The 24,922-nt window shown below is 47.9% G+C and overlaps 1 protein-coding gene across 3 annotated transcripts in view; it reads left to right on the top strand.

Moving 5' to 3' along the window:
• Positions 1 to 24,922, top strand: part of GDPD5 (glycerophosphodiester phosphodiesterase domain containing 5) — a 114,925-nt gene that overhangs the window by 66,708 nt on the left and 23,295 nt on the right. For all 3 annotated transcript variants that reach the window (XM_027660077.1, XM_027660078.1, XM_027660075.1), the window contains 5 exons: positions 16,171 to 16,274; positions 19,230 to 19,323; positions 19,923 to 19,982; positions 22,377 to 22,475; positions 23,833 to 23,926. In XM_027660077.1, coding sequence (XP_027515878.1) covers positions 16,171 to 16,274; positions 19,230 to 19,323; positions 19,923 to 19,982; positions 22,377 to 22,475; positions 23,833 to 23,926 — 451 coding nt within the window. The remainder of the gene's footprint in view (positions 1 to 16,170; positions 16,275 to 19,229; positions 19,324 to 19,922; positions 19,983 to 22,376; positions 22,476 to 23,832; positions 23,927 to 24,922) is intronic.

Here is a 24,922-nt window from a genome sequence, read left to right as displayed (position 1 = left end):
TATTTGTTAGAATGTTCCACAGTAGATTTCCTCTCGTATAATTTGGTGGGAGGAGGGTTATATACATATAAATCTAATTATTTCCAGTAGGAAGGGAGTCCTCCATAGCTGTGTGTGCTGTCACTGCTGTCTGCAAAATTGCAGCTATTTATCCTCCCCGGGGTCCTGGTGCAGTCAAATTCCAGATGTCAGAGTTTGCAGGGCTTTAAAAATGATTTTCATTTTCTCAGAGGTCTGGAGAGGTTGTCAGGATTGATTTGCTGTCTGTGAATGGAGACTTCAGTTTTCTGGGCTCTGAGCATGAAAGACAAATTCAGGGTCACTGTTTGTTTTTGTAGGGTTTCCGAATATTGAAAAACAAATTATCCAGGTCAGTCTCTTCCTGGAAATGCTGCTTTTCCTGTAGAGATGTTGGCTGGTGGGGAAGATGGAATAGGTTGGGTTGTCTTACAACTGCTTGTGCCCATAAAATGTACCTATTTCTGTCACCTCAGAGCCAAACGAGTGCAGGGACCCCATGATGGGCTCCACACGAGCAACAAATAACTGCAGTTGTTTTCAGGGCTCACAGTGTTTGCCTTTTACAGGCAAAGAAATGTCCCAGCTGGGGACTCCTGAAAAGTTCCAGACTTCCCCTCTTGTCTCCCCGTTTCTGAGCTGCAGGACAGGAGCACAAAGAAGCTCTGGATGCAGCAGAGCTCTGCTGGAGGAGGTGCCAGCTCAGGGTTTTTCTGATTCTCCTTTGATGCACAACGCTGTTCACCACAGTTGTTTTCAAGATGTCCTTATTATTCCTTGGCTGCTGTTTGACCCTGGATGCAGCCCATGGATTCCTGTGGCCCCCCTGGGACTTTCCCTCTGGAGCAGCTCATCCTTGGAAAAGGCAAATGCTCTAGGATTCTTGTTGTGAAATTAAAGCCAAGCCTAAGTGTAATAAAGAGCAAAAGAAGGGAGGTTCAGTGTGGCACTGTTTATGGCATTATGATAATGAGGCTTCCAAAGCTGAGTTTTAATTTGTGCCCTGCTTGATTTGTTGACTCTAATTTAGAATCCAATAAACCTATGGATTGTTGCTCAGGGCAGGCAGGGATAATACAGCAGGCCAGACCTAATAATTTAGCAGCAGTTTATTAAGCTCAATAACATCAACAGTGCTTTTATGGGCTGGTTTATCCCATCTGGCACCACCTTGGGTTTGCAGTCACCCAGCCCAGCCCTGATGTCACCTGAGGGTCTTGTGGATGCCTGTATTCACTATCCAGGGCACTGAATATTTATGGCTGAGGAATAAACCCTTGGATGAGCTGAAATCCAGAGGATTTGGCTGAGCTTTGATGGATGAAGACATGAATTTTGCTCTAAAGTCACGTCCTGTCGCTCTAGTGCTCCCTGGGGATGTTTAAACCCTCACAAACAAGTTTTCTGCGGGTGTCTGTGTGAGCCCTGCTGACACTGAGTCTGTGGCTGGTGCAGGATGGTGGGATTTTATTGTCCTTGGTTTAGTTTTGTTTTGTGGGTGTTTGGGGTTTTGTTTGTTTGGGGATTTTGTTTATTTGGGTGGGTGGGTGGGGGTGTTATTTATTTATTTATTTATTTATAATTTATTTATTTATTTATTTGCTCTTTGCCCCACATCAAGGACCTGGCTCCCTTTTTTTCAGCAAATGTTTGGTGACTCTTGTCCCAGGAAAAGCGATGGTGGATTGAGGTTGTCCACGACAATGATGTCTGGGAAAGGGGGAGGCTGAAATGCTTGGAGTAAAGCTGAGCTCAACATGCTGAGCCCTTTCTAATCTACCTGTGGGATGCTCTCTCCAAGTTGGAAGATTCAGATTTGTCTGTGGGATGTTCAGCTCCTTCCCCAGGGTGAGCAACAGGTTAGGAAGAAATCCTCTTCATTTTTGCTGTCTCCCTGTGCCAAAGCAGAGCTGTGATTCCATTCAGCACTCACTTGGATTTCCATTCACTACCCAGGCGTGGCATAAAGCATTTTTCGTGTACCACAGGCCGTGGTTTTGATACAGTACAGTTGGTTTATTTGCCTTTTTTTTTTTTTTTTTAATACCTACCAGCAGAAAACTGACTTCAACCTACTCTGAACTATTGTTTGATTCGGACACCCTTATTTTAAACACTTGCACGACCCCAGGCTGCTGCCACATCTGTCTGGTGGTTTCCTACACACCCCTGCTGTGTGAAGTGGAAGCACTGCCTGCTGAGAACTCATGAAATGGTCTGGAAAGCTTTTTTTTTTTTTTTTTCAGGGGAGGTAAACATCAAGTGATTGTAAAATTCAAGTTTTTCTTTGCAGGCATTAAGCATAGAAGTTTTGCAGACATTAAGCACAGAAGAAAAAGATTTGGCTACAAGAATAAATCTACCAGTTCCTCTGAAGTCCAGATTGCCCACTGGAAACCTTCAAAGTTGCAGAGAGCCAGAAGGTCCCCCCCTGAGCCTCCTTTTCTCCAGGCTGAGCACCCCCAGCTCCCTCAACCCCTTCCCCACCTCCCTTCCCTGCCCTGGACACGCTCCAAAGTGTGATATGATGGGAATCATGGAAGGGAATTGCAAGCCCCCTCTTGTTTAAATGGTCCCAGATCTGGTCTGTTGGAGACTTGGCTGAACTAGATTTTTCACTGCCTGTCTCTGGAATCAGTTCTCTTGCTGGAAATCCCAACATCCATAAGAAGTTTTCCTCGTGGCTTCCTAATTTGAGGTTTGGGGGGGTGAGTTGTATTCCATATTCCACCTTTTTCCTGTCTCCCCCCTCCTGCAGGCTCAGCTGTAAATGAGGTTGGGTTGTGGTCACAGCCTGCTCCCAGACTGCTGCTGGGAGATTTATTGACACTGCTTTCATTATTTTATTGCATTTTTTTTCACACTGGCACAGTGCAATCCCAGCATTAGACAGGACTTTAGGGAGGGGTGGTCCTAGACTGGAGAAAATCAGTCCTGACATTGTTTCCTTAATGGGTAGAAAAGCTTTGCTCATCAAAGATTCATGTGGTGGGAAAACAGTGTTTCTGATGCCAGGCCTCCCTCTTTTTGTCCTCTCCATCCTCTGTGTGGCTCCCAAAGTTCCTGGCCATGGGCAGGAAGTGCTGTGGGGAATTCCCCCTGGGATGGATGAGGCAGGGAATGGAAAAGTCAACCGTGTTTTGGTAGGTGTTGATGGTGCTTGAACTCTCAGTGTCTAATGGAGATCATTTGGAGCCTGGATGTCCAGGGAGATGATGGAAGAGCCTTTGCCTGAATAATTCAGGCAGGGTCTGGATGAAGTCCCTGTTACTGGAACTCCCATTCCATGTTGTTGCTGGACAGCTGTGCCCATCCAGGAGCTGGGCTGTGAAACCAGCCTGGCTCAGAGACCAGAGCTCACCATTCAATCCATCTCTGTCTTGTCTTTATCACGAGTAAAACACAACCAGATTGGTTTTAAATGCAACAAGAACATTTGAAAGCTCACATCCCTCAGGGAGTCTGCTCCTGCTCGGCTTCAGAGCTTGTTGCTTTTCCTTCTTTTCCTTTTTGCTGGTTCTTCTGGTAACTGCAGCGTGTTTGGTGCTGGAATAAGTCCAAGGCAAGTCTCCTCTGGAGTTTATAGACTTAAACAGCAGATGCACCTCCTGCCTCTGAGCTTCCTTGGCTGTCTGTGGATAGGAAGGAACAGAGAGTCCTTCTGCATCCCTGCAACCCCCCCTGATATTCTCTTGGCACGTTTGAGGCGTTGATAACCTGATGCTCAGCAGGGATTTTTATCAGGGCTATAAAAAACTCGGAAATATGGCTTTGCACCTGCTGTGTTTGGAGGCTCCACCAGTCCCACTGAAACGGGAGCTGCAGTGCCATGATAATTCAGATATTTCCTGTGACGAGGTTTGGATTTTCTGGGAGGAATGTTTTAATGCCTGCCTGGGAAGGGTTGCTGGTTGCAAAGGCTTGAGCTGGTCTCTAGACACTCCAGACACTGATTCCTGCTATCCCTTGCTTTCCTGTGGGTTAACTGGGATGCAAAGGGAGCAGTGCCCTCTGATGGATGTGGCAGCCCATGGCCATTACACTGTTCACAGTGTGGCCCGGTCTCTCCTGGTGTCCAGGAACACACGAGGATAAATTAATGCCATATGGGAAAGCAACTTCATTCCCATTAATCATCCTGGGGAGCCCTAATGGAAGCCCAGGCAGAGGAATTGCTGGCACAGCTTTCCAAAAGATCAGAGTGAAGATGATGCCTCAGGATCTGAGCTCCAGGGTGGGATGTTGCTGTGAACTCTCTCTCCTTTCCCCATCTCTCCTCTGATGGAACTGTTTGTCATTCTCTGGTGCTCAGGACACTTTTGGCTTCTCTGTAGAAGAGGCTGTTTTTATGCCAATAAAAGTAACTTTGTGAGCAATTAAATTTTATTTTTAAAACTTATGGAGAGTTGAGGAAAGAAGTAATGAATATATATGTATGTATATAGGTCCTCTGGCCATGTTAATCTGTAGCAGTGTGGGGAGAACTCAAGCTCTGCTGTTCTTCATCACAGAGGGAGGATTGGGACTGGACCTGTGCCAAAGACAGGAATTTCTTTGCTCCATGAGAAAATTGGTGAAGGATCATCAAATGCAGGTGTTGTACCTTGGTTCAGTGCAGGTTGTGCCTGATTTTGGGCCATGGTCTCTCCTATGATCAGGAGAGAGGTTGTGTGTTGGTTGGGATTTTGGGATGGCATTGCTGACACTGTGGGCAGTGATCTATTCCTGTGCTTGGAAATAATCTTTATTAGCCAGAAATGTGAAGCCAGAAGCCATGTTGTTGATCATCTGTAAAATCCCTGGCTGCAAAACAGTGGTGCCTTGGGAATTCTTTCCCTGCACACTTTTCCCATCTGTCTGGTCCATCCATCTCCAGGCCACAACAGCAGCTTTATCTCTGAATATTTCCCCGAATGTTGATGTTGGGTTGTGCAAAGAGGTGGTGTGAAAGCAGATTGCTCATCCAAAATGTCCAGAGCTGCAGGATTAGCACTTTTTTTCCTGGCATGTTTTACAGCCAGGGAGTGGTGAACCAGGAAAAATCTTGAACTTTGGGTTATTTTCAGCACAAGCTGTTTTGAACTTGCAGAAAATGTCCTCTGACACGTTGCCTTCTGAAAGGAGAGTGGAAAGTCAGGCTGGCTTTGGAAAGCTCTCAAGTACAGCAAGGTGCAGAACAGTGGCATGGCAGACTTGCTATTCCTGTACCACCTTCCATGGCAGGAATGGAAGTGCTTTAATCAATGTGCAGCTCTTGATGAGAGGGATAATTATTCCCATTTTCACCGAGTTGAGAATATGAGTCAGAATTAAGTGCCTTTCCTGAAACTGTGAACAATTTTATGGCAAGGAAGTGAACTGAGCTTTCTCTCCAAGGAGCCTCCTTCCAGAGGGCTGCTTGTCTTCCAAGGGCACACTTAGGCTGGGAGAGCTGGAGGGGTTCACCTGGAGAAGGGAAGGCTCCAGGGAGAGCTGAGAGCCCCTTGCAGGGCCTAAAGGGGCTCCAGGAGAGCTGGAGAGGGACTGGGGACAAGGGATGGAGGGACAGGACACAGGGAATGGCTTCCCGCTGCCAGAGGGCAGGGAGAGATGGGATATTGGGAAGGAATGATATCCCAATATTCTATTAGAAATCCTTCCCTCTGAGGGTGGTGTGGCCCTGGCACAGGTTACTCAGAGAAGCTGTGGCTGCCCCTGGATCCCTGGAAGTGTCCAAGGCCAGGTTGGAGCAACCTGGGATAGTGGGAGGTGTCCCTGCCCATGGCAGGGGGTGGGACTGGATGAGTTTTAAGGTCCCTTCCAACCCAAACTGGTCTATGATTCTGTGGTTCTATCAAACATTAAATTTACTCCCATTCTGGAGAGGTGGATCAGGAATGTTCCTCCCCTGGCAGCTCTGTACCTCACCTCCCTTGCCATGTCCTTTGCTCAGTGCACGTCCTTGTGTTTTGCTGCAGACGATTCCCTGGTGAACGAAGGGAAATAAAATAGATTTAATTGGGCATGGCCACTATTTTGGGATGGGAACAGCTCATGTGCTGCTGCCACTGGAAAGCACCAGGAGGGGAAGCAGCTGCAAAGCCCTTTTCCAACACATGCAGGGAGCAGTGAGGCTCCTGCTTGAAACAGGGTGGGAACAACTCAATTCTCCTGTCTGCAGGTTGGCTGCCTGCCTTTCCCTGCTGGTGATGGGCACTGAGGGGAGAGAGCTGCAGGGCAACCTCACAGCTCCCGTCTAAACACGCACAGAGTTGTTGTTATATAATTCAACTTTGCTGTGCCAGAGCCATAAACATCCCAGAAAATGCCCCATTGCAGCAACAGGGACGTGTGATGTGTCAGAGCTGCTGGGAAGTCGGAAGGGGGGACCTCGTGGAAGTCACACCTTCGGCTTCTTTGCTGCAGCTTTTATTAGGCAATCGGTTTTGCTTGGTTTTGTCCTCGTTTTTGTGCCTTGCAGACAGTGATTTGTGACTAACACAAGCATTTAGACCCCTGCTGCTGCTGTATGGCTTCCCCTGCTGCTGGCCCAGCTGGAGCCCAGCTGGCCCTTCAGGCAAAAGAGCTGGATCATCACCCCTTACAAATGCTCTTGGAAGATGTCATTGCCCGTCACTTGTGCTGCTGATGGACGCAGAAGGAGCCTCTGTAGATTTCCACAGGGTGGGATTTGCCTTTTGGCACCGATTTTGTGGATGCTCCTGCTTTAGCTCTGTCCTTCTGCATCTGCTGTTACACTCAGGGAAGGTGGAAGAGCTCCTGCTGATATCAGGAATGGCACCCATTGCCTCTCTCACTGTCAGGACTTTGCCTTCCAGCACTGGCTGGTGATGCTCTCACCCTTCCAACCAGCAAAGAAACCCTTGGTTTGTTTTTTTGCTCTGATTTTTTTTTTGTGCCAAGCATCGTGACAAAATAGTATTTTTAGAACTTGCTTTGCAGACATTTGCTGCCAAGAGTAATGTAGGGGAAAGAATTGTCTGAGGAATCAACTTCACTGTCTGTTCCTTCTCCCAGCCCAACCCTTTGCCCTTGAATCTATTTGACATCTGTAGCAGATTGTTTGGGAGATTGTACAGAGCATTTTACAACAGAATCCCTGTAAACACTCCTGGAATACAGTAATTCTGTTTAAATAGGGATAACCCTTCAGGATTTATCTTGGCCACCGTTCTTCCCAAGGAAAGCTGTGCTTATGAAACTCGTGAACACCCAAGGGGGAAAGGCTGGAGGCTCATCCCAGCCTGGGCTGAGGCTGAGCTGGACAAATGGCCCAGGCAGCCTGGGGCCAGGCCAGGAATAGGCTCAGCAGAGGCAAATGTGGAGCTGTTTGCCCTGGCACTGAGTGATCACCGAAATGCAGCGAGGTTGGGACACAGCTTTGCCCGGGGTGTCTGGGGTTTTTAATGACTGCAATCTTGTCTAGACCTGGTATTATAGGGCCAAATGCCCTATTTCCAAGTGGGACCAGGAGCTGACCACCAGGGAAACACCTTCCCAAACCCCCCAGCCTGTGCACCAAACGATCCTCCTGCTGGGAATCTTTTTTTTCCCTGAGATTTCTTGAGTGAAGTGCAGAACTGTGGCCATTACATCTGACTCTGTTCTTAGTTAGCTTATGTAGTCCTTTTTTGATTAAACCTGCTCTTGGTGTGGCTGTTTTTAATCTCAGACCCCACTGCCCTGGGGTGTTGGGGCTTTAATTAAAGTGAACCATCAGCTATAAATGCAAGTCGACAGCATTGTGTGCCTTTGGAAAGGACTGTCATGAGACTGGGAAGAGGCAGCAGGAATAACATCCTCAGGAGGCACTGAGGATGCTGCTTGCTGCTGCTGAGAGCTCAGCAGGGATGCTGTGCCCCGCAGGGTCTCCACTTAGGCCAGGCTTGGACCTCCTCTGGTTGGTCTGGGCGAGAGCCATGGGCCGTGTTATTTTTTTTCTCCATGAGCTTCATCAGTAGAGGTTGAAAAATCTATTTAGTCTAGAAAAGGTATCTATCTCCCCTTGGCCTCCAAAGATGCAAAGTGTTTGGTAATAAAAAAAGGTTATAGTGCATTGTTAGCACTAGGAGTAGGGGTGGAATACTTGGATCCTTCCATTGATACGGTCAGAAAAACTGGGTATGGCTGGTTGTGTTGTTTGGGCAAAATCCAGCTGATTAAAAATTGTGAGGTGCTCTGAAAGCAGAGTAAATCGAGCTGTGGGGATGGATTGGGGAATCCCAGTGTCTCTGTCCTGTTTTCTCCTGAATCAGAGGCTCCCTGAGGGCTCTTCGTTTACCTCTGTGCTGATTGAAGGAGGGAGGATGTAATTGTAGGAGGCAGAGCTGGTGCAGGACATTGTTACTGCTGCTCAGAGTCCCCTGGGGCCACTAATAGGCACAAAGAGCCCAGGCTCCAGCTGTGCACTGTCTCTGGAACAGCTTGGGAATTCCCTGGCAGAGGAGGTGTGGGTTGTCCCTTAGTCTGGATACCTTTATCCCTCTGCTTCCTGTTTAGGCAAGAAAACCTGCCCAATTGCTCCTCCTTCCCTGAAGGGGATCAGCCATCCTGCCTGACTTTCCCCTACTGGTTGGGCTCTTGGAGGCTGGGTGTTGGAGGTGTTCTGATGGTATTTTTAGGGCTTTGGCTCTGGTTCTGTTGCATCTGTTGCTCTGCAGTCAGCTGTGGCAGCCCCAGCAGGAACAGGCATTGCAGGAATATGTTCTGTGCCACTTCCTCTGACCTGCTAAATTGAATTGTAAATGGAGCATGTCACAGCTCAGAAATCTCATTCATGGCCCTCTCTAACAAGGTGTGCACAGAACCATTAGCCGAGTCCTTACAATAATCAAATCAGATGTGCCTGAGGTTTGCAAGGACATACTTTGGGAAGCATCTGCTTAGTAATTGAAGCCTCAGCAGCCAGAATGGCAGGAATGCCTTTTTTTCCCCCTGCTTTACTTCAGACCCATTGTCTGTTTAGACCCATTTTCTTCCCCTTTATGTAATTATTGGCAGATGCCTCTTGTGCAAGAGCAGAGTGTGTTACCTGGGAGTGGTGAATCAGCTTAAAGCTGAGCAGTGTGTGTGAAGTGACAGACTGGCCCAGGTTGGTTGTGCCAACAGTTTTATCCTTCCAGTCGGTCCATGCCATGCCTGGAGAGGGCTGCAGCAAATGGAAGCAGTCCCACACCTTAGGAAATTTGAAGTACTAAGCAAAGAAAGGGGAAAGACAGAAAGTTGAGGGTGTGTTCGAGGGGAGCTTTGCACCAGCTGTTCACAGTCTGGGTTGTTGGATGGAGAGTTACTGAAGCCTTTGGACAGGTTACAAAGTCCTGCCTGATGCCCTGTGGGTCCTGAAGGCTCCACCTACCCTCCTGGGTTCAGGAGTCCTCAATCCAGCAGAGGATGAAGCCTGATCCCTCTGCAGAGAGGGAATTGCAGCCCAGGCACCTTGACTTGTCCGTGCAGTCTGTCAGGCCAACCTCTGCTGGTCAATGTATTGATTGGCTCACTTAAATGCTCCCAATCCCTGGAGTGCAAGGCACTTTCCCTGTGTTACATCCCTCTGCAGCCTGGGGTTGAGCTGTTGGATGTGCTCCTGGCAGTGAAGGCCCATCCCATCCCTGTGATAGGGACAGTGCAGCCCAGCACTGAGGGATGGGGGTGTTCTTCCTGTCCAAGGACATGGGCAGGGACACCTTCCATTAGACCAGGGTGCTCCAACCTGGCCTGAAGACTTGAGCCAGGATGGCCCTTGGCAGGAGGCAATGGGCACGGCCTGCACCAGGGGAGATTCCAGGTGGACAGTAGGAAAACTCCTCCCTGTGAGGGCAGTGAAACCCTGGAGCAGAATCCAGAGGAGGTTGGGGATTCCATCCCTGGGGACACTGAGATCTTGCTGGGACATTGCCCTGGGGAACCTGAGCTGGCTTTGCTTTGGGGGGAGGTCAGAGCAGAGCCAGCCACAGATATTTTAGCTTTAAGTATTTTTTGGGGTCTGCATTTGGTCCTTGACACTGCTCAGACATAATGAGCTCCAGAGCAAGTGGAGTGGAAAACTCTTCATTCCCATTCCTGGTACAAGCAGGGGCTGTTTTAAGGACTGTACATTCACATCCTGAGAGTCAGTAATGGAAGTTTGGAACTTCTCCACAGGAACTCAAGTGTTGGTCCCTTGACAAAATGCTCCAGTTCTCGCTGATCCTCAGTTTCTGATTCTGTCAGGCCCAGCTGGGAGAAGGAGCCATCCTCTATCCTCAGGGATGATTTAATAACTTGCTCGAAGAAGATGTTCTGCTGTTTGTTTGAATGAGGTGCAGTTGGGTAATCCAGAAATGAAGGGTTTTTCCTTTGTATTCACTGGATAAATGTTAACTCCGGTCCTTTCCTCTCTGAGCTAATCCTGATAAATTCCTGCAGGGAATTGATTCCTGAAAATGTCAGAGAACAGTGCAGTGCAGACTCCTCAGTAAAGTCTTTGTTGTGTCCAGGAGTGAATTAACACCTCCTGAAAATACTGGAGTGATGATGGTGCTCCAGTTCAAGTCCAGCATTTGGATTTGCTCTTGGTGTGGAGGGCAGTTGTTTAGTATTAACAATGAATTATTAACAATTAATAATAATTGTTAATTATTATTAACAACTAAATATTAATAATTAATTATACATGGTCTGGGTCCTTCAAGAGAGGTCACATCACTCCTCCCTGCCTGGAGGCTTTCCTCTTGGGCTCTTCCACATTGCCCAGTTTGCAGCTGCAGTTGCTCCAGTAGCATGACTGGGTGGGTGGAGCTGGAGAACCATGCCCACATGGGATTTGGTTATTTTGTTGTCTGTTTGTGTGGTCGTATCCACGTCCTGTTGTTCTCCCTCTGCTTGTCCACGTCCCCCCCATTGTGCTGCCAGGTTTTGGGAGGGCTCAGTCTCTCTCCAGTTTCCTCTGAGCAGAAATTCCAATCTTGGGCTGAGATGCCCTTCGGCAAGAAATTGCTTTAAAATATTATATTTCCTATAAAAGGCTTCTGTTTTTCACAGCTGGAATTTTTCTGACAAAAAAAAAGCAGGGAGTGGAGGGGGAAGGAGGGGGAGACGTTGTTAAAAAGCTTCTTCCTGCTCTAGTTTGATCCTTGTTTAGCTCTGTGATTATTTTTCATGAATGAACAGGAGGTTCACTGTGTTCAGGAGACAGAGAATGGGTGGAGACTCAAAGCCATGAATTCCCAGGGGCACTTGGACTTGGAATAAGAGCCTTCTTTGTGTTGGATGAGTGGCAGATCCAGAAACAAGTCTGTCCCCCCCCTTGATGGCTCCTTGATTTCTGGCTGGGGAGCACAGGCTGCTGGGAAAACCCTCTCTGGTCATGGGGGCTGGAGGTGGAACTTCTTCCTGTTAATGTTGGCCCCACAGGTTGGATGGTGGGAGAGATTCACACTGTCTGGGTGTAGGGGTTGAAAGAGAGAAGCTGCTTCTGGAGGGGCTTTATGTAGGTAACAAAGAGGGGCAGCTTCCTCCAGAGCAAATTCAGGTCATTTAATGGAAACCTTTGTTTGGAGCATGTGGGAAAACCTCTTGTCAGTGTGTGGAACCTCACATGTGTTGGATCATAATTCTTGGCCAGGGTAGCTACAGATAAACACATTTGCTGTTCTTTTTCAGCATGGAGTGACTTTCTTCCACTTTTTTTTTTTTTCAGTAGGTGGTGATATCCTTATTTGTTTACAAGGGTATATAGTCACAGGACAAGGGGAAGGGCTTCAAGTGGAAAGAGGGGAAGCTTAGGTGAGGTATTGGGAAGGAATTTTTGGCTGTGAGGGTGAGGAGGCCCTGGCACAGGTTGCCCAGAGAAGCTGAATCCCTGGAAGTGTCCAAGGCCAGGTTGGAGCAACCTGAGATAGTGGAAGGTGTCCCTGCCCATGGCAGGGGGTGGGACTGGATGGGCTTTAAAAATCCCTCCCAACCCAAAGCAGTCTGTGATATAAGAAACAGGCTTAAAGATCCCAGAAAGCTCTACCCAGATCCTGTCAGCAGCCCAAGTGGAAAAATCAGCTGAACTTGTGAATTTGGAAAACTCTGCCTGGTGTTGGTTATAACTCAGTGAGAATGGGGAGAAGTGACTCAGATGTTTCTATGGCTCTGGCTTTCCCAGCCTTTTTCCAAACGTGGGCCCACAGAGCACTCGGGTTTTGGATTTGGAAAGCCAACTACTTTCAGAGAAAGGTTGAAAAAAACACATGTTTAAAAGGAGGACAGGGACAGGTGAAGAATTTTGGCAGAATGAGCCTGGGTTTTGCTCTTAGTAGCCCTGAGACAAGGAGGGAGCTCTCCCAGGAACCCAATGATCTCCTGGGGCAGCCTGAACATGAATTACCAGCCCAGGGAATGCAGAACTGAAGGGAACACGATTTATCCACTCCTGAAATAACCAATCTGGCAAGAAAGGAGTTTTGGCCCAAAGCCGGAGCACAGGGAAGTGAGTTGGAGTTTTTCCAGTGATTTTCGTGGGCTCCTCTAAACCTTTTGCTGCCCTTCAGCCTCCCCTCTGTGGCTCTTTCCAGCCTGTGGCAAACACGGTCCATTCTTTCCCCCCCTCATCCCTTTTACCCCCTTCTTCCTTCTTTTCCCCCGTTCTTCCTTCTTTTATGTGGTCTCACATGTTGGACCCCTCTGCTTTGCCCATCCCAGTCAGGGTTTGGGCCATACTTCTGATAGACCCAGCTTAATTAGGTTATTATAATTAATATTAATTATAAAGAGATAGAATTTATATACTATATCAATGTAAAATATCAATTTTATTTGTATATTAGATCTATGTGGAATATAACAATTATTTATATATTACATATAAATATTGGTCATTTTACTCTTAATATGCAATATAGTAATATGTAATATGAAGCATTTAAATTGCATGGTTGGGCTTGATGATGTTAGAGGTCTTTTTCAACCTCTGTAATTCTCTGATTAATGATTCCATTAAAATAATTGAACCTCAGGAAGAGAGGCACACGTAAATGCAGTGAGAACCTACTTCAGATCAGTGGAGTCTCACCCTGGGCAGTCTTGATTTTGAAGATCTTAAATGTTCCTTCTGTGTTCTAAACTCTCTTTAGATGCTGGTGCTGATCTGCTTTATGGGAAGACAGTGGGCAATTTGGTGATTTAAAGGCTTGATCCCTAAATGGGGAAGACTCTTCTGTCCTCTGTGATAGGAATTTAACAACTAACATTTTAAACAACTAACATCAAATCTTCCAGCAGGAGAAAGGTATAAAATGTGTGAGCCAGCTTCACAGTGGAATCAAACATTGGCTCTTCTGTGGCAAATTCCTTTAATTTCCGGTTTTTTTTTCTCCATCATCCCTTACTTTGGAGTTGGTTTTGCTTCCACCTGGCAGAGGGTGGGGATTGGGAACGTGCAAAAGGGATGGAGAAATGTGTATTAAATACTGATTTTTTTTTTTTATTTAAGGATTCTGTGATTTTAACAAAAAATTTAAAAATCTGACAAACTGCAGCTTGGCAAAATGTCTCTCTCCATTCATTTCCTTTGGAGGCTCTTCTGATTATGTCTGTGGATACCCTTGGAATAAGAAATCTCCCAGAGCTAAAATGTGGATGCTTTTTGAGGCCCCTTCCAAACATCTTTGTGGTTCTGCCTCAGTTTCTGTAGGTGAGGTGGCACTTTTCCCCCCCCACCCCCATTTGGCTGTGGTGGGGTGATCAGGATGACTGATTTGAAGGCTTTAGTTTTGGCAGAGGCTCGAAGCTGCTGCAGGTTTCACCTTTTAGAAGAAGTCACTGTGGGACCTGGCAAAAGCAGGGCCAGGAAAGCTCTTCTGATGAGAGACTGTTGGAGGGAGGTTGGACAGGACCCAGCTTAAATCCAGAATATTGAGCACGTAGGGCAGACTGAGGGAGGTTCAGATTCTGGCTCAGTTTGTGCTGAGTCATGGAATGGTTGGAAGGGACCTTAAAAATCAAGGTTTTCTTCTGAAAGCCCGCCCAGACCTGTGCTTGAACCTACTGAAGGATGCCCATGGAAGTGTTTGGGTTTTCACAAAATCTATGTCTATCTGGCAAGTGCACTGTCAAGGACAGAGCAAAAATAGCTTTTGGAGGGCTTGGCATGAGCTTTGCTGCTTGCATGTAAATAAGAGAGGGAAACAATATATATGTATGGAGGAAAAAAAGCTCAAACATGCTCTGAAATGTTTCCCTCGGCTTGTTTATCAAATCAGCATCATTCTGTGCCTAAAGGCTGGCAAAGCTTAGCCCACAGTGACCTTTGAAGAGCTGCAGGAGTTATTTTCTTTTTGTAGTGATGTTGGTCCTCAGCACTTGAGATACATCAAACCTGCCTTGCCTTGCAAAAACGTGCCCAGTTAACCCACTCAGGTGACAGGTGAAGGAGATGTTTGACCCCAATGGAGAGGGGAGGGGAAAAAAAAGCAAATAATAAGGGAAATAAGGTTTGAAATCGTGGAGATGGATGAAGGGAATCATTTGGGTTGGAAAGAACCTGAAAGATCATCCAGTTCCAGCCACCTGGAACCTTCCCCTAGCCCAGGTTGCCCCAAGCCTTGTCCAACCTGGCCTTGGACACTTCCAGGGATGGGGCAGCCACAGCTCCTCTGGCAAAATTGGGTGCCTTAACTTGGACTATGGTCTCTGAGCTCCTGACAGAGCAGTTTTGGCATGTGGGATTTTGAATGTACCTCCTTCTGGCCCCTTTTCCCCCATTTATGGGAACCACAAAGCCCTTCATGGAACTCAGGGCATCAGTGCTGCTGAGGTTTGCTTAGAAGCTGGTTAACAAACTTGAGCTGAGTTAAAAAAAAATAACCCATAACCCCAGCCAAGAATTGGGAATTTCTAGCAGAAAACATCATTTTTGGCAAGGCACAAATGAAATAATTCCAAGCCTTTTTATTTTGTTGCTTTCCTTTTCTTTTGGCTCTTCTGATTGGTGGAGAATACAAGGAGGAGCTGCATCACAGGATTGGTATCCAGGGTGATGCAAGATGAAAAATAGTCAACACACAGTTAAGTAAATAACTTCAGCCTTTAGGATGGAAAGGGAAGGCAAAAAATAGTAGGTTTTCTTATATCACCAAACCAGTGTTGATGCTGGTTGTGTTGCTTTGCATAATTAAAAAACCACGAGGCAGTTCAGCAGAGAAAAGGGCATTTCCAAAAGAGATCAGTGTTGTGTCCAGGATCCCAGAAGGGAATTAGAGTGGTAGAGTTACCCGTGGACATTTTCAGCTTTCAGCCTTTCTTGCTTGTTCTGGGAAGAGAGGATTCATTTGAATGTTTTCCATGAAGAGTTTATGTCAGTGTTTGAAAGGTTTCCGTTGAAATAAAGACTCATGTGGACTATTTAACACCTCAGAGGAAAACCAAACCTGGGGGGCTGATAGGGTCCATGTGCCCTGTGGGTTTCCAGCACATGGAAATGCTTCTGGTTGGGGTCAGTTCTCTCCTAACACTGTTCTCTTCATGGATGTCCCTGTGGTTTAGGATTTTGCTCACGGTGTTGGAGCATTTTAAGGCTTTATTTTGTGCACGTTGAGTAGAATTTGAAACACTCATCCAAACTGAACATTGGTGCAAATCTTCTTCATCTGCTGCTGGTGTGGTCTCTGTCCTGCTGTGTTACTTGAAAACACATGTGGTGGTGGTGGGGATAAATGTGAATGGGTGGTTTGGCCCTGCAGGAAGAATCTGAGTGCCCTGGGAGAAGGAATAAGGAGTAGGAGCTCCCAAACCAGCTGTGTAATCCTCACTGGGTCAGTTAGGCAGAACCCCTCAGAGAGGAAGATGCATCACTCGTGAATGGGAAAGTTAATTAAACAATTGCCTCAAAAAAGCCCCTCACCAACTCAAAAACCAGCTCTGTAGCCAGAAATGCTCCCTCATTCCTCATGCCCTGGCAGCTGGAGAAATGCTCTTCTCTATTTCCATAAACCTATGGAAATGACCCCTCTGCTCAGAGCTGGGAACAGGGCTGTGTATCCCACCTCCCCCAGGGAACAAAGGTCTGAAATAGCCCTTGGAAATGTGTGTTCCCTCTATCCAATCTCAACAGCTTCTGGATGGGCTGTGGGACAGGATGGAGCACTGAAATGGGATCCTCTTAATGCTGACTCCTCTTTCCGTCCGCAGTGGGAGCGCCTCTGGTTCCTCATCCTCACCTCATCCTTCTTCCTCACCCTGGTCTGGTTTTACTTCTGGTGGGAAGTTCACAATGACTACAATGAAATCAACTGGTGAGTGGGGTTTTCCTGAAGAGGTTTATTCGATTGCCTTCATCTGCCTTTCAGAGCTGTTGGGTGCATTTGGATCCTTCAGACGGGCTTGTTAATGATAATAAAGGGAAAGCAAGGTGGGAAGTGAGGCTGAAGAAGACCTGCTTCTACCTGGTCTGTGTATGGATGTGATGTGTCCTCACATCTCCACTGTGTGGCTGCAACAGAGCTTGGGGTGGATGTGCTCCCTGGAGAACACGTGGAAACAAAGGTGGTGCTGTGGAATCACGTAGAAGCTTCTTGGTTGGTTTGGGGTTTTTTGTTTGTTTGTTTGGGTTTTTGTTGGGTTTTTTTTGTTTGTTTAGGTGTGTGTGGGTTTTCTTTGTTTGCCTTGTTTGTTTTGTGGGGGTTTCTTTGTTTGGTGTTTTTGTTTATTCCTACGGTTGGCTGTTTTTGGAAGTGGCTGAACAATTTGACAGCACCTTCCCACAAAATACAAATGGCAGAAGTTCAGCCTGAAGCACAGGGGTGTGCAAAATGTTGCAAAGCTGGAAGGAGCTGCAAAGGAGCTTTCCAGTGCTGGGGGACTCAGGATGTTGCCAGCTCCCTCCAGTGCTGGAACTTACTCTCCCTTTTACTGTCTGAGCAGCATCTTAAAACATTTTGGCAGCACCTTGGCTGACCAAACTGCTTTGACATTATCTGCTTATCAAACAGAATACCTAAACTGTATTTTAAAAGCCTGTGGGTCCTTAGATCCCTTAAATAAATCCTGTTCTTTAGATGCTGGGGTTGGGAGGGAGTGACGTGAGGTGTGTCCTCCCAGGATAGGGGTTTTTCTCTCTGCTCCCACCCACACTGTGAGAGCTGAAACCATCACCACTGCTCTCCATTATTTATACCAGGAGTGTGATGAAAATGCTGTGTTTAAAGTGGTATTTTAGAACTCCCCCATCCTTCAGTTTGCACCTTCAGTGAAGGATGGGAGCGCTCCCAGTCCACCCCAGTGAAAAGCCAAAGCTGTCTCAGCTCGAAGTTGTGAAAAGGCTAAAAAAAAAGTCGTGCAGGAAGGAAGGAAAGCCCTGGGAATGCTGTGAACGGGCATTGCAGCTGCAGTCCTGCCAAGTTTGGGTTCCCAAGTGTTCCTGCAGGAGTGGGAGGAGATGTGCAGGTCTTCCCTGGATGCAACAGGCAGCTGGGATTTAACAAAGTTGGAGCCCAGCATGTATTGCTTCAGGCTTTTAAGATTTATTTTTTTTCCTTGAGGCTGAATATCATCAGGTCCTTGTTAGTGAAAGCACTTTGGAATTACTTTTTTTTTAATTTATTGCTTCAGGCATTTCCCCTTTTGGTGTCTCCACTTAATTGCATTAAATCTCAGCTCTCCAGTGGGTAAGGTCTGTACTGCCACAGAAAGCTTGACTCTGGCTCAGGAAGAGATGCTGCAATTTGGGAACCTGGCTGTGTTCCCTCTGGAGCAGGACTGTAAATGCAAGTCTGGGGAGGATGTTTTTTTTTCTTCCCTAGTTCTGGAGAAGGCTTATCTGGTTTGTAACTGCCATGGAAACAGCATTTTAAAGCAGTCATTTGCACATCAAGTGAAGACTTGGAGCTATCAGAGGGCCACTTGAAGGGACATCAGAGCAAAAACTTAAATGGACTGAAGCTGAGCTAAGGAGCCTTTGGTGGTGGCCTGAGCAAAGGCTTCAGAGGAGCCCTCTTTGCTTTCTTCCTTCTGTTTTGCCAACACCGTGTCTGCATCCCTACAGATCCCTGCTTTTGTGGTTCTTTGAATCCCTGAGCAGAACCTGGACGTGGGCCATGGTTGTTGAGCCTCAGGATTTGCTTTCCAGACTCTCCAAGGGGCTCCTGGGCAGAATTAGAATCCCAGAGTTGGGAGGGACCCGCAGGGGTCAGGGAGCCCTGTGCAGGATAGCCCCAAAAATCCCCCAGATGGGTGTTGTCCCACTGGGGCAGGGGCTGGACCAGAGTTCCTACCTGGTGGGCAGTGCTGGGTTCGAGTGGTGGGAGGAGGTCGAGGCTCTGACCTGCATTTGTGTAATGCAGCATTTCTGTCTGTTGTTACCTAAAGTAAAAGGCAGCAGAAGAACCTGCTAGTTCATTAAATGAGCTGATGAGGAGGGCTGAGGAAGGCTGGTGGGACCATTCAACCTGAGCTCCACTGCTGCACCATCCACCCCACAACCTTCTTGTCCTTGTTGTGCCAAAGGCTTTGCATGGAGATAACCTGAACCCTAAGCCAGGTCAATTTGGGGGAGGTTTGGTTTTTTTTTTCTAATAACCCACTGGAAAAAGTTTTAAGGCAGGTGGGGTTTCAAGCTGCAAGCAGGTTCTGGGATATCTGCCTCTCTCCTTGTGTGGTGGGGCCTGGGTGCCCTTCATTTCTGCCCAGGGAAGGGATCTGCCCAGGTCTGCCTTGTGTCTTGCTGTGGCTTTGCTGTAATACACTTTAATGACTCTCCAATAACCAACTCCAGGATGGTTTTACTGGGAAGTACATTGCTATTTAAATGCAGATTTGACACTTGAGACCCCAAAGCACAAGGGGCAGTGCTGCTGCCCTGAATAATGGTCTGCCCTGCCTGGTGCTCCTGTTCAGAGAGCTTTTGCTGCCCACTGGCTTCATGAAAGTGCTGAGGAGAGGAGGGATGTTGGTACGGAATATTTTTCAGAAAACTCAAGCTCTGGTCTTGGAGGATTCTTTTTTTTTTTCCAAAGCAAAGTGGTTGGTGAGTTTGAGATAATTGTCCAATTCCTCTTTGCAGAGTTAATTTCCCGTGAGGAATCAAAGCGCAAACACTGGGGTTTGTTTCAGAGTGACTTGTGCTTTTTGCCGCCTCTCTCTCTGGAGAGAGGGAATGGAAAGCCTCTTTTTTTAGAGTCTTATCTAATCCTGGTGAAGCTGTTCTGGTGCTGAATCCCTTCTTAATCTGCATTTCACACGTTCTCTTCCAGGTTTTTATACAACCGAATGGGATATTGGAGTGACTGGTCCATTCCAATCCTTGTCACAACTGCTGCTGGCTTCACCTACATCACAGTGTTACTGGTGAGTAAAAAAATGCCAATTCTTAGAGGTTTGTGTGTTTGCTTTCAAAAGGGCGTGAACTTCTTAGTCCACCTATGACTGGAGCGATTTCCCTTTCAGAAGTGATTTCTCTCTCAGCCTCTTTTTCTTAGCCTTAAGTTGCCTAAAATAAGTGGAAAGTGAAAAATTCACGGGCTTTAACTTCAGATGATCAAAGGTACCTTGTTACCCATGGTGCAGTTGGCCTGAGGAGGAATATAGCTCTTGTTTCCCCTTGGTGTATGGCCCAGTTTCCACTTTGGTGTATCTGCCAGGCACAAGTCCAAGTTGTTCCCCCTCATCCCAAGGTGTTGGGGCCTTCAAGGTGGTTTCCATGGACCAGACTCTCAACTCTCTGCACCTTGGAGGTCAAAGTCTCTCCCTGCACATCCTTGGCTTTGGAGAGGATGTGTTTGGACAGCTGAGCTGGGTGGCATCTGCTGGACCATCCGCACTCCAGCCCAGCTGGCTGCCCTGGCTCTTTTGGTTGTCCTTCCTGGATGGTGACATGTTCCTGCATGTTCAGACACTCAGAGGTTTAGAGATGTGCCTCTGCCTGACTCTTAGTTTCTCCCTCCCAGATCCTGGCACTATGTCACATAGCTGTGGGACAGCAGATGAACCTGCACTGGCTGCACAAGGTGAGTGGCTCTTCCCAGCTCCAGAGGGAGCAGGATCCCTGAGGAGAGGGTGGTGTCTGTGACACTCACTTGGCACCGTGTCTGTGGTGAATGTGCCCTCATCTCAGAGCACTGAGCACACTGCCCAGGAGGGGCCTGGGACAAGGAATGTGCTGAAATGCTTTGGGATCCCTGCTGGCAGAGGGGCCTCCTGTGGAGATGGAGAAACAACCTTACTTCAGTCTCAGCTCAGCCTGAACCTCCCTGAGGCTCCTTCCTGTGCTGAGCCTAGCCCTAAATGGGGCTGAGCAGATGTGAAGCTGTTCAGGATCTGCTTGGAGGAACTGACTGGAAAAAACCTCGGGAGAAGGTGCAGGTGTTGAAACTGGGGGTGTGCAATGTGCAGGTGGGGGTTTGTGGGACCTGAGTTGACCCTGGTTTGTGGGTAAAGCAGTTTGAAAAACAGTGCTGTGAAATGTCGGGGAAGATGCAGATCTGGGGTGTGGAGCACAGAAGGGGAGAGGAAGGGGATGGAGGGACAGGCAGTGCCAAAGGAAATGGATTGGCAGGATTTCATTGTAATTGCTAATTGGTAATGAAGGACCCTGTCCCAGATCTGCTGATCCACAGCTCCTCCTCAAACTGCTCCTTCTGTTCATGAAAACGTCCTGCAGGATCAGAGGCCTCCCAGCACAGGGAGAGCAAAGCCCTGCCAACCCTCCTTTTTTTTTTTTTTTTCTGTAGGAATTATGGAAATTCTGCTTCCTCTGGAGAAGGGGATGCAATGAGAGAGGGGGCAGGGACTGTCTGGCTGCTGCTGCAAAATAAACTGTCAAACATATGTTTCTTCATCAGGGGAAATGGCATTTTTCAGACATGCTCCAGGTGGCTGGTGGGTTTAGATGAGTAAGTCCAGAAGAGGAAGGTGTTGGTGGAGATCAGCTAGTTCTACCCTCCAGGACCCCACCCTTCCTTCCTTTCTTCCAAAGAAGCCCATCTTTCATCGCAGCTCAGATGTGTTGCTCCATCCCTTCCCTTCCCCACGCCTCCCTCAGCTTTCTGAGGAGGTGGAGATACAACACTGGAATAAGTTAATATTTTTCTCTGCAACTGTGCTGAACTATCTTCAAATATAGATTGGAGGGAGTGGGAAAGGCTGGTGTGTGTGAACCACACAGCTCCTTCCAATTTTCTCCTGCAATTCCCTGGAAAGAGCTTGAGCATTGTAAGCCAAATTGAAGATGGGTGGGGGAGGGTAAGAAGCAGTGAGTGGGAGCTGAAGGGAGGAGAGAAGGTGTCCTGACACCTCTGTGCCACAGGTGGTTTGAGTGCAGCCTCTTGGCTCAGGGCTCCTCTTCATCCCGGGGCAGCTGGATCCCTTGGCCCCTCGTGGTGCTCCATGTGCTTTGTTCCTGTTCCCTGGAAGCTGGAGGCTCAGGGTGAGGCACTGCTGCCCTGGGGGCACCTCTCGTGCTGTTGGGCATCTGGATGAGGAGCAACAGGTGGAACTGAGCCTGAAGTCCAAAGAGCAATCCTGTCTGTAGGTACAGAAGTGATTTCTGTAAGCACTGGGAACGGGGGAGTTTATTTGCTTGTCTGAGGGGTTAAGTGAACCTGAAATGGGTGTAGAGGTGTCCTGTGCATCCAGGATGACCAATCCACTTCTGCCCAAGTGTCCAGACAGATTTCAGGTCTGACAGCACATGAGACTGATCCATAGAGCATCCTCCTCCTCCTCTGAACCTGCAGATGTGCAGGACAGCAGAGACTGAGGTACCAGACAGGGGTGGGGAATGCTGAATTATTTTTTAGACAGACAGCCCAGATTTTGGGTCTTTACAGCTGCAGTCATTTCTGTGGCACTTCCTAATGGGCTGAACTTTTTACCTTCAAAATGCAGGTCGTGGTTTCACTTTGCCTGCTTTGCTCAGTGCTTCCACACACTGGGGATGGATTGGGTCTCTGCCATCTCAGTTCAGCCACTGGCTCATCCTGAGTCCCTTCTCGAGCTGCAATATCTGTTATAACTGCTCTGCCAAAATGACTTGGATGCTGTTGCAGCAGGGCCAGGAGAGCCTGGGATCACCTGAACATCATCTGAAGTTCCTGGCAGAACCCAACCTCTGTTTAAGCTGGTTTCAATCCAGCTTGTTGGCAAAGCAAATCACCTTAGCTTTGTGTGAGGAGAACAAGAGCTCACCCATGAGATGTGCCCTCCTGGGACTGTTCAGCCCAGTGTCCTGAGGTGGAAAAGGGGAGATTGTGCTGGCACAGTACACAAGCGCAGCTTCTTTCCCTGTGGATCTTAATGCCTTTTATTACCTGCAAAAGTTTCCTCTCTCTCCATTTGCCAACCTGTGAATTTTTTATGACAGCACAGGCTCCAGGCTGCGAACACTCTCTGATTTGTTGCAGATTGGCCTGGTGACAACCTTGATAACCACGGTGGTGACCATGTCATCCATAGCCCAGCTCTGGGACGACGAGTGGGACATGGTCTTCATTTCACTGCAGGTGAGGTGACTGCCAGAGTGCTTCTCTGGGTAAGAAAAGACCCTAGTGCACCTAAATGCCAGGGATTTGGTGGCTTCCTATAGCGTGAAACTTGGTCTTGATGTTTGTCACTCCCAGATTTTGGCAACGCAAAGCTTGCAGCCAAACTCCTGTGGAGTTTGTGATGCCACTAAATCACTGTGTCTCCATCTCTTGGGCTCTTTTCCTTTCTGCTCAATCCAGGGGTTGGCTGCAGTTTGAGGTGGAAAATCCTGGGGCTGATGTGACTCAGAGTTTCTGGAGAGAGGACAATTTGCAATTCCTCCTCAAGGTTCTGGATGTTCTTGTCCAGTCCTGGAGCATCCTACTCTTCCCAGGCCTATGGCAGGAGTACTCTGGGGTTATTTCCACATTGCACATGTTTGGTTTTGGTTTTTTTTTTAGATATATATAAATATAAATTTAACTTCTGTGCTCTGGTGCTCTTTCAAGAAAGACTTTTGTGGGATCCTGCAGGGCTATAGAAATATTAGTGGAAAATACTTACAAACTGGTAATTTCTTGATAGACCTGCTCTCTGTTCCTTAGTTTCATCTCCCTTAAAAAGGACTCCGAAAATATTTTGCCCATGAAAGGCTAAAAAGATTTTACTGGTAATCACTGATGCATATTTGGGAATATGCAAATATATGCAAATAATGAGGGTGGAAATGGCATTCACACAAGTGACTAACATTTCTCAGAAGTGCTTCATTTTATTGGGGTTTTTTTAAGATGTAGGCAGCAGAGTTGGAGGACAGAAGCATGACTCAGATGAGACATCTCCAGCTTTGTGTCGTGGTGATGCACAGTCCAGTGTGTTCAGAGAATTAGACCAGAGTTTGGGTTGGAGGGACCTTAAACCTCATCCAGTTCTACCCCCTGCCATGGGCAGGGACACCTTCCACCAGCCCAGGTTGCTCCAAGCCTTGGACACTTGCAGGGATGGGGCAACCACAGCTTTTCTGGGCAACCCGTGCCAGGGCCTCTCCACCCTCACAGCCAGGAATTCCTTCCCAATATCTCATCTAACCCTGCCCCCTGGCAGTGGGAAGCCATTCCCCCTTGTCTGTGTTACTACCTGAGCTATTGCCTCAAAGTGGGCTTCAAGTTTTCCTTTTCTCCCTTCACAGTCACCTAAATGCCAAAGGCAGTGGCAGGGTTTGGAAGAAGCCACGGCCAAGGCAGCTGCAGGAACCCACTGGTGCAGAATCCAGCTGGGAAAGCAGTGCTCTGACTTCCCACGGAACTTGCAAGGCCAATGAATTTTCCGAGTGCTGGGGGGTGGTTTTAATCATGTTTTAAGCCTGTTTTTCTCTCGTGTTGTTGTGCCCTGCAGGCCACAGCCCCTTTCCTGCACATAGGAGCCCTGGCAGCAGTCACGGCGCTGTCCTGGTTGGTGGCGGGGCAGTTTGCACGGACAGAGAAAGCCAGTGAGTACCTCCTGTGGCCTTGGGGGGTCAGGGGCTGCTCAGGGGCTCTTGGGCCACTGGGTCCTCTTGTTGGCAACCAGCTGGCAGTGCTGGTTCCTTCCCAGGGTTCAGTCTCCATCCCAGCCACGCTGCGGGGGGGTGGATGCATCCAGACCCCGAGACTCGGTTTGTGCAAGCTGGGGCTGGAGCTGAAAAGGTGATTTTCAACAATGGAATGAGTAAAAGCATCCAGATTTCCATCAGTCTGCTTTAGGAAACATAAATGCAGCTCGTGTGAGATGTTCTTCTCTGTAGCTCAGAAGTCTCTCCCTCCCTCTTGCCTCCTTGGCTCTTGTTCACCTGGGTTCCCAGAAAGCCTTTATGGATTTGTTGGTTGTGGTGCAGCAGCACCCAAAGGGCTCAGCAGGGATCTGGTCCCCCGATCACAAACTCATTAAGGTTGGAAAAGCCCTCAAAAGATTGAGTCTAACCATCCCCCAGCACTGCCAAGGCCACACTGGCCCATGTCCCCCAGTGTCACATTCACAGGGCTGTTAAACCCCTCCAGGGGTGGGAACACTCCCCCACACACTGCCCTGGGCAGCTGTGCCAGGGCTGGACAACCCTTTTGGGGAAGAGATCTTCCCTAATATCCAACCTAAACTTCCCCTGGCTGTCTGGGGGGCTGAGGGTTCTTCTTTAAATCCATATTGAGAGGTGGTCAGAGGTCTCAGGGAGCAGAGTGGTGAAGGACATGCTGAGCCAAGCTGTTCCTCCAGGTTTTCCTGTGAAATAATTTGATCCTTCTGTGCCCTCAGAAGTGTTTTGCTCCAGGGCAGCCAGGGATGTTCTCAGACATTGCTACCAGCTCCAGAAAAATATTGGTTTAATTGGTATTTAACCTGCAGTAAAACACAAGCCCTGGAAGGATTTGGCAGTGCTTGCAAAAGACTTCCAAGAAGTGGGAGTTGAGAATGAGGAAATGTCTGAAGATGGAAAGATTTTGCTACCCAGAGA

The sequence above is a fragment of the Corapipo altera genome, unplaced genomic scaffold (assembly GCF_003945725.1).
Source record: "Corapipo altera isolate COAL_440 unplaced genomic scaffold, ASM394572v1 74, whole genome shotgun sequence".
Classification (NCBI taxonomy): Eukaryota; Metazoa; Chordata; class Aves; order Passeriformes; family Pipridae; genus Corapipo; species Corapipo altera.
The sequence above is the reverse complement of the archived record's forward strand: the minus strand, read 5'-3'. Positions and strand labels throughout refer to the sequence as shown.